Here is a 14,847-nt window from a genome sequence, read left to right on the forward strand (position 1 = left end):
CTCCCCACCCTTTAAACCTTTTGTCTTTCACTCTCGTTATTGTGTATTTGTGTGCATACACAAGCCACAGTGATCAGAAAACTGCAAACTGAGCTGATGTCTCCACGTTCACCAGGTTAAGAACATTTGCTGAGCTGTCTCACAAGCCTCTCAAGTTTCTTTTTTGAGAAACCTTGACTCAGTGATCCTGGGGCTTGTCTTTTAGCTGAGACTCTAGAATCTGCCTAACCCACAATCTTCAGTACTATGATTTCACACCCTACCATGTCTTACTTTTACATGGGTGCCGGGTATCCAAACTCAGGTCCTCGTGCTTGAGGAACAAGCACTTCACCCACTGAGCCCGATGCCCAACCCTGCAGCCCATTTGATTTGCAAACACTTCGGTGTGGCTCAGGCTAGCCTCACATTCATGATCCTCCTGCTGCAGCCTTTGGAGGTCTGAGATCACTGGTGTAACTAATTATCAACTGACTTTAAGGAAGAAGCTGTTTCTGTAGCCGGTAATAAAGGCAAATTCTTGAACCCTGCTTCCATTAAGGTGTGCCTCACAGTCACTACTAGATTTAGTAGCCTTACCTGTGGAAAAGGTGATATGCACTTGTTTCCAGGAGAAGAGGACAGGAGGTATTGTCAACTGTATGGCGCCTGAAAATTTATACTCAGTAAGTTGCAACTGGTGTTTTTCATTCTTGTGTTTTGAGTCCTCTAAAAAAAAAAAATGTGACCCATTACCTTCCACAGAATGAATGCTCAGAACATCGCTAAGGTGAGGATGTCAGATGGGATATGGGGAAAAGTCAGGCACAAGGGACAGGAAGTGGTGGAGGCAGGAACTGAGCAGGTGTGAGCAGGACCTGGATTGCTGGAGAGAAATGGGTGCATTCAGACTTTGGGGGAAGCAGAGTGGAGGCAGGCAGGACCTGGACCACCAGGTCCGGGAGTCGGGAAGGAGACTGAAGTGGGGCATGGAGGGAAGTAAAACGGGTTAAATAATAAATTAGGGACGTGATTCTGAGACTGAGCAATTCAGTCTCTGGGGCGGTAACCAGAGTCCGTGTAGGCTCTAGGACAGGCAAGTGGCATGGTGATGGCTGGGGCTTTGGGCAACTCCACTGGGTAGTCACATGAGTAGCAGACTGGAGAGTGGAGGAAGCAGAGTGTGTGGTATCTCCTGTGGAGACGTGTGACAAAACGACCTCTTATGCCGGAAACACACCACAGGAACATCAGACAGCCGGAAAGGAAAAGATCACAAAGTCTGCTAACAAACACCTGGAGGAACCCAAGGTCTGTGTTTCTTTTTCCCTATTCTTTTTTCCTTCCTCGAGCTATCTTCAAACACTTAGCAACCCCTTGTTTCCTAGAACAAAGCTGGAAATAAGTCAATTAATCGATGGTCTCTTTGGTCACCGCTACCCAGCCATTCTGGCTCCAGATAACAAGATTCTTATTTCTGTTTCCTAGGTCTGCCCAGCCTTGATTGCAATTCCACTCAATGTGCCTTTGAAGAGAGATGAAGGAAAAAGTTGAGCATGTGAGTTAATCATAGCTCATGTTTAAAGATCCAGAACCTTCGCCACCTAAGCCCATTAGAAAGCAAATACTCCCACAGGGAGCAAACATTAGATTCCGTATGTTTAAAAAAAAAAAAAAGTCCATCCCATCTCTTCTCTCTTCACTTGAGCTGTTACTTTGTAACTATATGATGGCATGGAAGCTTCTGGGTTCTCTGGCATTTTCTCTCCAGGCTAGAACCATCATGTAGCACTTCAGCTGCCCAAGTCGTCAATCCAGCTAGCTCATATTCTGGGAGTGCAGTGCTTGAGAACTTTCCTACATTTCAAAAAGGCCCTTGCTAAGGACAGCAGGAGCGGAGACAAGACTTCATTGTCCCTGCTCAGACAATGCTCAGCATCCTCCTAGAGCCAGCAAGGGCAGCTCTTCCTCCACTCACCTGCCTCTCACAGGAATGCTGGGAAATTAACTGAGGTCTTCATGCTTAGAGGATACCATTTTACAGACTGTGCTGTAAGTTGGATTGTTTTTTGGGGGTTGGGGGGCAGGCTTTACATAGGTCCTACCTGTCCTGAAACTATGTGGATCAGGCTGGCCTTGAACCTACAAAATGCACCTGCCTTTTTCTCCCTGGTGCTGAGATTAAAGGTGTGTGCTACCATGCCTGGTATAAACTGGATTTTTTTTGGAAAATAAAATTACCCTATAGGACTGTATTTAATGGTAATTATCTTTTCTAGTTATGTGTGTAGCTTTTATTTCCATTGGTAAATTTTAATTTCAAGTGTAAAAGAAAACCTATTAATTACTTCACTAAGCATATGAACTATATTCTGGGACACAAAAACCATTGTGGTAGCACACACTGGTATCCCAACCTAGGGGGATGGCTAATTGGTGTGCAGTTCTAGGCTAGAGATGGACTGTCTCAAAGGAGATAGACAGTTTATGACCCCTGATGTTGTCCTCTGGTGTTCACACACACATATGCACTGCACGTGTGAACATGGATATAGATATATGTGTGTGAGTGTGTGTGTGTGCATGTATACACATATTACATTTTTAAAAAGATACAAAATGTGACGGGAGGCCACCATGCTTGCCTTTCTCCATACGTGTTTGATCAAGTACATGTACCTGCATGTGAAGTTTGATGGTGGAATTATCTTCTATCAGTTCTCTACCTTATCCCCTGCAGCAGGGACTCTCAATCAAACCCAGAGCTGTGATACAGCTAGTCTCACGAGCCAGTTTGCTCTGAAAGAGTCTCTCCCCGAGGTTGAAATTATACGTAGGCTGCTAGCCCACCCGGCATTTATGTGGGTTCTTAGAAGCCAAATTTTGGCCTTCATACTTGGCCAGCAATTGCTTAATCCAAGCCATCTCCCCAGCCCAGCCATCCTGTGTGTATGTGTTCTGATTATGAATACTTTGTCGACTGTCTTTTAAGGAGTTTTGCTTTGCTCTAGGTCTGTTTATTGGACTTGAGTTTAAGACTGAGTCTCAACAAACTGCACAAGGTCACACAGACGGAATTTGATCGTTTTGCCATGGTTTGCATACAGAGAGGTCTGTGTGAAATTTTAATACCTTTACACGGCTTGATATCTTACCTTACCTGGCGAGGGTGATCTTTGAATGTGTGATAAACTGGCTTTAGACTCATTAGCCTATGGGCAGTTGGGTCCACCTGAGAAAATGAAACCGCAGAGGCAAGCCCAGTCAAGATCACCTGACAAGGAAAGGAAGGAGTGGGACTGAATCTCGATGGCACTGTGTGGCCTGTGCACCTCCTGGCTCTGTTAAGGAGTCAATGGTTAATTTTTATTTTTAAATGACTAGGACGGGAACATGACTGGGCAGGTGAGGCCAGAAGAGGGCGCCAGATCCCCTGGAGCTGGAGTCCGAGCTAGAGAAGCTGCCTGTTTTGGTTCCTAGAAAGGCAGTTCAGGTCCTTAAGCTGGGACATGGCTCCAGCCCCACAGGAGCCAACTTCTTCCAGGGCTTACAGTACAGTTTGCGTAGAAGAAGCTTTCTCATTTCTAAAAAGTTCAACAGTATTAATAATTTTCTGTTAAGCATCCTCGTTGGCTTTTCAGCCAATGTGCCCCAAAATGTTCGAAAACTGAAACACTATCCCAAGAAGAAGTGAAATTACACCTTCACTTCCTAATACAGAAAATACTAAAGCCAGTCGGCCTCCTAAATGAGCGGCATCCACCAATGGTCAGAACCACTTTCTAAGTGTGCTGAAAAAGCTGCACATGAGTCTCATCGCTTAAAAATGGGAAACAGCAACATTTATGTGCCATACCAAGTTTTTAAAATGATGTAATATACCAAAATTTGCAGTTTAAAACTATTAAAAAGAAAAAAGGTCTCACTATATACCTTTGGCTGGTCAACAACTATGGAGACCAGGCTAGCCTCAAACTCAAGAGACCTGCTTGCCTCAGCTTCCCAAGGTCAGGATTGGAACCCTGGTAAAAAGTGTATGCCACTATGCCCCCATCACTGCTTAAAAACCAGGGACAAAGCTGGCTCATTAGCAGGGCAACGTTGGAGGCTCACACCAGTGCAGAGGTTCACACTCCCCGGTGACCAAGCGATGAGACCATAAGCAGCAGGGAGGCCATGAGAGTCACTGCCAGGGAGATTACTGACTCCCTGTGGACCTGGTAACTTGGTAGCTGGGTGTGATGGTGGCCACCTGTGATCTCAGCAGTCAGGGAGGAGCACCAGGCCAGCTAGGATGAGACCCTATCGCAAAAAAAACAACAACGCACAGAAGACACAGAATAGGAATGCACACCAATAAAAAGTCACACACTCAGTTCTTTTAAGCTTATTTAATATTTGAATTCTTATTTTCTATTTTCCCAGACCCCAGAAAACAGAAAGTTTTAGATGACCCAATATTTTGTTCCAGAAACATACAGTCTTATCAGCTAATTCATAAAAGAGCTTTTTACAAAGGTGCATCTGGATAATTAGAGCAATAAAAGTCTTTTAGGCATTTCAAAATGTGATCAGTAAAAATACATGATTATTAATAAGGTTCTTTTCTTTTAAAGATAGTTCCAGATTTCTCTTAAAAGCAATTTCTGTTAAAGAGTACATGATTGTATGGTGAACGAGAAAGTGAGACGTCCTAGTGGGAAGAGGTTCATTAAAAACAACCAACAGTGTGCACGCTGCGGTCACCGTGCTGTGTATGTCTGCTTCACGGGTGGCACCTGGAAATGGCTGGGAGGGACTGGTTTCTGAGAAGCCCCTTTTTCCTGATCAACGGATTATTACCCAAACCCTCGGTATCCATGGGGAAGGCGACCAGACAGAAGGAGAGCGCTCCTTTAAACAAAAAACAATTTTACAGATCACAGTAAATGGGGGGTGAAATGTCAAAAAAAAAAAAAAAAAAAAAAGAAAGAAAGAAAGAAAGAAAAAGAAAAAAAGAAAAAAAAAAAAGAAAAAAAAAGAAACCATGATCTACAGGACAGAAACTTCTGCAAGGTGTCGCTAAGTTTGTATTTGAGGACCTTTGGTGCCTTCTGCCACATGGAGGGAAAGAAGTACAGAGCCAGCTCAGGTGGCTGCAGAGAGGCTGCTTGGGCAGAGTGCCAGTCTCAGGCCTTGGCAATGCCAAGGAGCAGACTGGAAAGTAGACGGACAGCATCAGAGGCAGCATACTTAAAGTCTTTAGCTTCTTAAAAAATTCCGGCAACAAGGACTTTTCTCTTCTTCCCTCCCCCAAAGACAAAGAAACAAAATACTTTCTAAAAGAGGACTTGTTCTTTCTAGAGGTCATTAAAAGTTGTTGGGGGAAAACAAAGGAAAAAATATTCATGGAACAACCTGCCACATGACAGATCGATAGTTACAATTTAGGTTGTGAGAGCAGCTGAGCTCCGACAGTCCAGTTAGCTGCTATGAAACTAGACTGGGGGTGGGGGGTCACAGCCATCCTTTAAATTACAGTACTTGAAGGGTTTGCTGGTTTGGTTTGGTTAGGTCTTTTCTCTGAAAGGGTGACACATCACATATAACCTGCCATTTAGTGACAAAAGAGCCACTATGCTCACAAGAGAGCAGGGTCACAGGTTGCACCCATCGCAAACATGGCTTTCTGGCTCTGCAGAAGATGCTGAGCCCCCTTGCTTGCCTAGCGCTCTTCAGGGCAGAAGTTCACCCACAGCACCTTCTTGTCACCCACCTTTGAGGGGACTATGACAATGACCATCTCATTCCAGGACAGGGGGAATATCTGTTGTCACCAACATGGAAGGGAGACTCAATGTCAAAGTCAAACGGATGTGATTCTAATGGCCAAAATGAAATGGAAGGCACGGGAGGCCAGAGAGGGAGGGGACAGGCAAGAAGTAAGGCTGATAGATTAAAAACAAAACAAAACGAAACGAAACGAAACAAAAAGCTCTCACAAGTGGTTTGTTGGTGTTGTTCTTCATTTTGAGGTTTCATGTGAAGATGTGATGATATGACATGCACTTATTTGCAAGTGCTGGAGCAATGCCGAAGCACCTTTCCAGTGAGCCCTGCTGTAACTCGGAGAGGCTGAGATCCAGAAAAGTAAACATCCAGGAGAACAGGGTTCCGGCTGAGCTGCGCTCGGTCACCCTGGAGGGACTGTAGTGTGTGAAGACGGAACACTGCTGTCTGCATTTTCTCCTGATGAGCTACCCAGATGGTGTAGTGTAAGAGGCTGCCTGGAAGACAACGTAACCATTCGGTCTCTACTTGCTTCTCCTAAGAGATACAGGGAGTTCCAAATCCCAAACTTCACTTATATATTAGGTTCTACTCCAAAATTTCAAAGCCCCATTATGAGTTATGGTTGACTATGACTCAAAATATGATTCCAATTTGTAGATGAGGTACAGGGATCCTGGCCGATCGACCTAAGAACTCAGTGGCATTCTCAAGGGCAAAGACGAAAATCTGGACCCAGAAGATGAGCTTGTTAAGTTGTAGAGGTGTTCATAAGAGCAGCTGGGGGGCTATCCTTGGCAACAATGCACTTCCTTTGTGTAGAGGGGCATTAAGGGGAGAATAAATTACATCCTGATGCCCCCAGAGTTCAGAGGCCCCCCCCCTGCATGATGTAAGCAACATGTGAACTCCTTCTTAACAGAATTTAGATTTGACAAATGATTTTTTTCTTTTTTACAGAACACTCCAAAAACATATTTACCAAATGCACAAAGAAAGCCACTGAACACCATCAGAATCAAGGAGCTGCAGGTCGCAGCTCGGACCAGCTTGCCCTCCACAGGTGCTGCTCACACTGCAGCCACCAGCGGCGTCAGCACCTCAGTGTCAGCACCTCGGAGGCTTCGCTGCTCAGCGCTGTCCCCTGCTCCCAAGGCCAGTTCTGGCGCCATACAGACAGGGCCATGCAGTGAGGTCAGAGAAAGCACTCTGAAGCGATGCTATGCGAGCAGCTCTCCTTCACACTTTCCTCTGCCCTCCCTCAGCTCCGCATGGGACTCAGAGCCCTTTGGCACCATCAGTGCAAAAAATTAGAGTCAAACATCCAGGTACTAATTTTTTTTACTGGCCTTATAATCAGCAGTACCCGTGGCTAGTGACAGCCATGGTTCAACTCAGTAGTGATTCAGTTTCCAAAACCTTCTCGGACTCCTCTCCCGCCCACCCCACCCCTCTGCAGCACCCACCACCACTGAAGCATTCCATTTCTTTGTTCCTATTTCCTGCTCACTGTGCAGGGAATATTTCATACAAGTGCCAGTCAACGCGTAATTATACAAATGCAACAATACCAAGAATAACAAATTTATAATCAAGAAAATAAAAATTTGTTTTCTTCTCTCCCAAAGCCCAACTATCCACAGAACAGACAACAACAAGGGATACACCCATTTTCAAGTGCCTGCCATTTAGTGTACTGAGGACTCTTGTTTCCTGGGGTGGAACCCTAGAGCTGTGTCATCCACACACAGGAGTCATGCGGCACCTCTGAGATGACCCTCAGGAAGGCAGCCTTCTGGACAGGAGGGCGGGGTTACAGGTTAGTGAGGGCCAGGTAGTCCTCTTTCCTCTTCTGCATTGCCTGTCTACTAACCTCTCCATCCCTGACCGACCTGACCTTGGCTTCAGGAACAATTGATCCTTGGGTGTGCTAAATACAAAGGGCAAAAACTCTCACTACTCAATTAAAAACAAAACAAGGCAAAGTAAAAATTAAAGTGTGCTTTCAAATATGGAATGAAGTCAAATAAATACATCTGATTTTCTCTTTTTCTTACCTACGTACAATTTCATATCCTACACCCAAAGCTCTATACATTTGGTTTTTATTCTGAATCAAAATGCATTTCTGATAGTGAGGAGAGGAGAGTGAGAGACCTGACATTCCCTCACTGACAGATGTGTGCAGCTGCCAGAATGAAGAACTAGTCCCACTGGGGGCACCCTGGGGCGTGGCTGAGCCCAGGTGGTTCCAGGCAGATCCTCTGTCACACTCTCTTTGTGTCCACTGGAGCCGGGATGTGGTTGATACAGGGCCGACATTCAAAATCCAAAACCTGCAGTCACCTCCAGGACACGGGGCTCTAACTTTTATCTGAGAAGGAAGAAGACGTGGAAACTCAATTAAGAGCAAATTAACATTGTGAAGAACATGTCTTGTTCACTTCTTCAGAGATCACTTGTTCAGAGATGTAACCTCAAAGCACACAAGCAGAGAGTATGAACTGAACACCGGCTTAGCCTCAGCCAGGGGCCACGCTGCCCTTAGTGTCAGGAGGGCAGAGTGCAACAGGGCTCCTGGGGGGAGAAGGGGCAGCGGTAGCAGCCTGGGTTCTACTGAGTTTGGGGTTTACCAGGCTCCTTCACTCTGCCTTCAGCTTGGAAAGGCGAAGAGAGAGACAAGGGTTGGCACAGGGACTGACAACCACAGCTCTTCTGAGAGCAAGAAGAGCAGAGTTAGCAAACTTGATACGTGATGCTTAGAAACAAGCTGATTTTTAAGGACAGGAATAAAATCTCGGGTTTTCATGTTGAAAAATAATAAATTATCCAATGTACTGTTGGTCGGGATGAGCCCACCATTTCACATACCTGAGACCTTGTCGGGGAGGGCTGAGCCAGCCAGCCTTTGGCAAAGAAGGGTGTAACTTTCCTCCACCTTCTGTAACACCAAAGATTTCCATGGGGATGGCACAAGGAAATAAAATTTAGTTGATGGTAGGAATGAAAGTTCTCCTTGTTAAAGGCACGTGACCCCCAATTTCGACATTAACAATAACCACTAAAGATTCTGTTAGCTAGGAGAGGCCAATTTCCTTTGAATAAGTGACCTACCTCTCCACGTAAAACACTGGGGAAGCAAGGGAAGGTGGTCTGCTCACGGCAGACGTCACCCAGGAAAGGCCCATATCATGTGACAGATGAACACAGAGGCCGCCTAGATACCCTGCCTTGCTAGCCACATAATGACATATGTGAAATTAAACGAAAAAAAAAAAAATCTGTTACATGGAGCTGAGAAAAGCTAAGGGAGACAAGCCCTGAGCTAAGGGGCCTTTTTTAGCCCTGACTGATGCCATGAAGAAGAGGAAGCTCTGGCAGCTGCGTCGTCCAGAGCCGATGCCTTTACCTCACTTTCCCTGGTTCTACACTACGGTCTCCAATTTTATGTTGTTACGGAGTGTGTGTGTGTGTGTGTGTGTGTGTGTGTGTGTGTGTGAGAGAGAGAGAGAGAGAGAGAGAGAGAGAGAGAGAGAGAGAGATATGCTTTTTCTTTTTAGTTGTTGTTATTGTTGGATTTTATTCTGGTTCATTTGTCTTTTTTGACTTGCTTACATGTTTAGTAAAGAGAAAGAAAAAGGGCACAGAGCTGAACAGGTGGGGAGGTGGGAAGGGTCTGGGAGAAATTGGGAGACGGGGAAGAACCATGATCAGAAGATATTGCATGAAAATAATATATTTTCAATTAAAAAAAAAAGAGTCCCCTTCATAAAAACTAGCACAGTAATGTCTTTCACTACCAATTCCCAAAAGCTTCATTTGGGCTCACGTGTTTTGGTGACAAAAGCCACTGGAATCAATTTTTCCCTGCCATGTACCTGTAACTGACTGACGGGCTACAACAGTCACAGCACTTCCTGGCCTTGGTTCCCAGCTGAGAGCCTGCCCACCTCAGTCCGCATCACCCACAGGATGGAAAAGACTGCCCCGGCATTTGGGATCTTAAAACGTGGAGACCCAAAACCAGGAACCAGGTACAAACCTACAATGTTCCTGTTCTTACGATCTGTCACAAGACAAACGTCAACGCCAGCTTTCACTCAGGCCTATTCATGATTAATGGTTAAAGAAGATGAAAACGGGCAGATACAGAACCCAGACCACCTTTGGACACAGGATCCCATCAATCCAAACTTGTACTCTGCCAACTGTGTTCTTAGGACCAAGGGTTCGGAGGCTGAAATGGGACGTACCTTTAAGTGTTCCAGGTCAGCCTCTATTTTATGAATGTACTCCAGGATTTGGCTTTGTGAATCTGTCCAAGCAGAGGGACTCTGGACCTCAGAGCAAGCATCCTCCACAGCTCTCCAGCGTCGCTGGACCAGGAATTCTGGGGTGGATGGTGAAATCGCCCCCTCGGAAATGGCATTCTGAGGGGAGTGTTGCTGCTGGTGGCTGGAGTCCACAGAAGGGAGGCCTGTCACAGGCTGCAGGGTGAATGAGGAGGCAATCTCCTCATCTGTGGAGCTCTCCTGCACTGCATCATAGCCATCAAGGATCAAACAGTTTCCTATTGGTTGACATAAGACAGTTCGATGAGATTAGCACTGCCACCAGAGTGAGGCCAGAATGACAACTTGAAAAGCTACCATGGTGGAGGAACCGTCAACTCTCCAGTTTAGTTTTAACTCTACCAGAATTTACTTCGGATTAAAGCCAATCTTAGCGAACTTTCACAGTAATTTCTAAATAACTTCATATTAGTCAGAGTTTTAAGAGTCTAACACCTTAGCCACAAAGTCCTTACATGAACATGAATACCACTCCCCTGCCAAACACCCTTTCCTGGGCTGCTTTCTCCTCCCCGCACTCCCTGACTACAGAAGCATGCTCTGCAGTGCTCGCTGCCGCACACTGTACCCAGCTATCCACACAGCCTTTCCTGCACTTCAGCTCCTGCTCAGACCGGCCACCATGTCTGCTCTCACTACTCTCTACCCTGGCTGCAGCTGGCCTTACTTGCTTCCTAAAGCTTCTGACCATCTGACGTTTATCACTCACTTTTTTATTTACCATCCCTCTTTCCCCTCAGGCACTTAAGCTTCTTGGGAACAATGACATTTCTGGCATTTTTCACTGTCCAATCTCCCAGCCCCTATGACAGTTTCTGGCAAAGAATAGACTATTGGTTGTATAAAGAAACACACACACACACACACACACACACACACACACACACACACACACACACACACCCCTGAGATACTGAAGCGACCTCCATCCCAGCATATAAGACAGTTTCCATGACCACAATCGAAGTTGAACGTCACTTGCCTGAGATGCGCACATTAACATCCTCCTCTTCCTTTCTGACTGCGCCATCACCTTCAGATGGATTATCATCGCTATGTGCTTCACGGGCATCAAAAAAGTGCTCTCCACTGTCATCCAGACCCCCCTCTGGCTCTGCAGTAGTAGGCACCTCTGGGGTCAGGAGCATGTGGTCCATTTCTATGATGTTGCTTGCCTGGCTGTCTTGGGAAGCCAGTATCACCGAATCCTGTACAGCACAGGACTCAGTTGAAGTCCGTGGACTGTCACAAGTTGCAACATCACCAGTTCCAGTTTTAAAAGACATCTGTCCTTCCCCGGCATGACAAGCCTTAACACTTTCCAAGTCCGGAATGCCACTGTCCGCCTGTGCCTCTTCAGAAGCCGGTCTGTATCTTGAGAAGGACCGCCAGTCTTCCTGAGTAGTCTTCTCCGTGAGCCCCAACTGCTGAACCAGCAACTGCTTCAACAAGCCCACTGGAGATTTAGGGCAGGAAGGGGAGAAGAGGGGGAAAGTGAAATCTGGCAGCTGAGTTTCCAATCCCCTCTAAAACTAAGGACACATCTTAATATTAATCCTACACAATCATTTTTTGCCTTGAAACATGCAATCAAAAATCTATCTTCTACACACTTAACATTAAAATACGGCTGACAAGAGTCGTGCATTTTGAATAGGAGGCCTTCTCCGAGAAGTCCCAAATCTATCTGACATCAAGCATGTGCTCTGCTTCAGCTGGGCCAGCAAATACTTTTCTCCTCAAGAGCAGACTCTGTATTTACAGGCATTATTTTTTCTAACATTTTCTCTCAATGGTGAAGGCAATGAAATTGTACAGGAAATCCCAATGATATGGTAGTAGTTTGTGTAAGTTCCAAGGTAAGTATTCATTAGGTTTTTGTTTGTTTAAATTACCTTACTAATGGCATGGCTTCTTTAGGATGTTAAAACTAAGATCCAATTTACCCTTGGGCTAGTCTTAGGCCAAACATCTACAGATCATGTCAGTTCTAGGACCAAGCCATCAAACTACCAGACATCAGTAAGTCTGTCTCCTCAGGAGAATGCAGAATAAAGGAGATTTTAAATAACTATAACTGCCTGATTCTACCACAGGCTTACCTTCTGTTTCTCCAACAAAGAGCTGGGGTCTAAGAAAACCTTCCCCTTTCTCAAGCACTTTAATCTCTACCCCAAATGCTAGCCCTAAAACTTCATGTCCCACTACCACTTCCCTGGGATGGTTTGCCACTCCTCATCTGGAGCTCCTAGTCCACACTGTAGAGGAAAGGCGGTGAGGGAGGCAGGATGCACAGTGGTCTGTGTGGCTCTTACTTCCTAGGAAAGCACTTAAACTGTCAGCAGACACCCCTTTCCTCTGCCTCAGCATCCACAGAGGTCAGCTGCTCTCAGGATGGAGAGCTCCTTATGCAGTGCTTGTTCTAGCCTGAACCTAACGACTGCAAGAGCTGACTGTGTAAGGACGCTACTCCAAGCCTCTTTCCATCCAAATCTCCGAGCAGCTCTCAGTCACATTAATACATTTTTGTCCGTCAGTCATAACTACCTTTAAAAAACCTCACGTGGTTCTCTGTAGCTGGAGCAACTATTCTTGGACTTTCTCTACCTCAGTGTATCTGCGAGATGTGCTATCCTCCTGTCTGTAATAGTGGTTCCCAACAAAGCTGGAGGAGGTAGGGAGGGGCAGCAAACAAGGGGTGTGTGTGTGTGCACATGGGCGCATGCATGTTAGAAGCTGTCAGAGGAATATTCAATCTCCATACAAAATGCAGGGCATGTGTAATATAAAACTAAAACAGCTCCTAAGAGCCCTGGCGTCTCTGTCCATCAAACACGGTATTTAGAACTCCCAACACTGAGACTTCTCAGCTCATCTTCCTGACTCCTAAACCTGTCTCCTGTGCTCGTCAGCTGACAGTGTGCACAGGCTCACTGCCTGGAGCGCGCTGTGGTCCTGCCCTACCAACAGTTCCGTCTGAACGGCTTTATTCTGCACATTTCTCCTGATCTTAATCGTACTCAAACGACAGGCATATGTCCTTCTGCTTCCACCTGCTGCTTCCCTTCTCTGACCACGCCACCCAGATAGATTTGACACATGCACAAAAGCCTCACTATTCCTGGAATATTTGCTTTTAAAGTGGCAGTGGGGACCCATCATCTTCCCAACAAGACTGTAAATTTCTTGAGGAAAAAAAAATGATAGGTTAGACTTTTGTGTATTTTCCATAAAAATGCATTGCTTTTTCTCTCTAAAGGTTTCCCAAAACATCATATGACTCTGGTACTTAGTAGCTTCACAAGTTATGAAAAAACTTACAATTTCTCAGTGCGTCCAATGCCCACCGCTCCTCTGACACGGGCAAGTGTGGATCTGAGATTGTGACTGGATACCCGCCATCACCTTCCTTGAAGGTCCCATTTGCATGCTGCTCCTTTGCAAACTGTGTTGCGGTCACAAAGAGATGTTCTGCCTCTGATTTGCCAGGGGTATTCATTGAATGGGACTGAGGTTTTGACGAAATTAAGGGAGATTCTAATCCCAAAACTCTGTCTGTTCAGTGGAGCAGAAAACGTAGATTATTCCTAAACAGACATCTCATTTTCAACATGGAACATTTATGTCGGGGGCAGAGGGAAACCACAAAAGCTACAGGCATCATCCGCTGGGGAGACACACAGCACAGAGCAGTGCTATGCTGGCACATGGGAGGCTCAGAGGCAGCATGTGCTGACATGCATGGTTGGGGCCGGCACAGAGACTTCCTTTTAATAGGTAACGTGTTACACCCAGTGTACTCGTCTATGTGGCTTACCTGGACTCTGCAGACCAGCGACAGAAAGATCATGGTGCTCCACTTTTAACTTGGCTGGTTCTTCTTCATCATTGTCTCCTCTATAAAAAGAGGAAAAAGAAAACAATCCCGGAGCTTTAGAAGATGCTCAAACGTCATGGCATTCAAGTGAACTGCTCACGTCTTCCCGACAGGAGCATAATGGCACTCACTCGCAAGGTGGCGGCTGTGGGAGGGGAATCGGCTTTGTGGACTGCTCCTTCACTGATGCGGCCATCCGACAGATGAGGTCTTGCCAGCTTCAGGGGGTGTGAAAGAGATGCAGAGCACAGGAGGGAAGCAGGACACCCAGTAAATACTCTCAGAACCAAAGAGAGAATACAAAACCAAACACCGTGTGCTGCCAGAGCACATCTTTAGTTTGGCACACTCTTGTTGGGATCCTAAAATATACTTTAAAGAAAATCCAACATGAACACATTACCCATTTAGAAGATTAACTTGGAACTTCCAAAATTTACTTTTAAGTAGAATAAAATAAAAATGAAAACTTCAATCTCAAAAGAAACAAATTCTTAGAGGAATGTTCCCAAAAGGATACAAGAGGAAGTACTTTATTTCTTATAATAGAAAGTCTGTGGGCTGAATGGTGGCTCAGTGGTGAGAGCCTGCTGCAGTTGCAGTGGATGGCCATTCGTTCAGTTCCCAGCACCCACCCAGCGAGCTCACAACCACCTGTAACATCGGCTCCAGAGGCTCTGATAGCCTCCTCTTCTGGCTTCCGCAGGCAGCTACACCTACACACACACACACACACACACACACACTCACACACACACATACATACACACGCACACACACTGAAATAAATCTTAAGAAAACAAGTATGTGGAACATTTATTTTTCAGATAATTCAGTATCAATTAGAAAGGGTAATTAAATCTGATACAT

The 14,847-nt window shown here is 45.6% G+C and overlaps 1 protein-coding gene across 4 annotated transcripts in view; it reads right to left on the reverse strand.

Moving 5' to 3' along the window:
• Positions 1-4,355: 4,355 nt before the first annotated feature.
• Arhgef12 (Rho guanine nucleotide exchange factor 12) overlaps positions 4,356-14,847 on the reverse strand; it is a 126,112-nt gene continuing 115,620 nt past the window's right edge. For all 4 annotated transcript variants that reach the window (XM_039081856.2, NM_001013246.2, XM_063265873.1 and 1 more), the window contains 7 exons: positions 14,109-14,195; positions 13,918-13,997; positions 13,422-13,655; positions 11,083-11,556; positions 10,002-10,318; positions 8,620-8,689; positions 4,356-8,122 (listed from right to left, as the gene is read on the reverse strand). In XM_039081856.2, coding sequence (XP_038937784.1) covers positions 8,112-8,122; positions 8,620-8,689; positions 10,002-10,318; positions 11,083-11,556; positions 13,422-13,655; positions 13,918-13,997; positions 14,109-14,195 — 1,273 coding nt within the window. In that variant the 3' untranslated portion in view covers positions 4,356-8,111. The remainder of the gene's footprint in view (positions 8,123-8,619; positions 8,690-10,001; positions 10,319-11,082; positions 11,557-13,421; positions 13,656-13,917; positions 13,998-14,108; positions 14,196-14,847) is intronic.

Source organism: Rattus norvegicus, chromosome 8, assembly GCF_036323735.1.
Source record: "Rattus norvegicus strain BN/NHsdMcwi chromosome 8, GRCr8, whole genome shotgun sequence".
Classification (NCBI taxonomy): domain Eukaryota; kingdom Metazoa; phylum Chordata; class Mammalia; order Rodentia; family Muridae; genus Rattus; species Rattus norvegicus.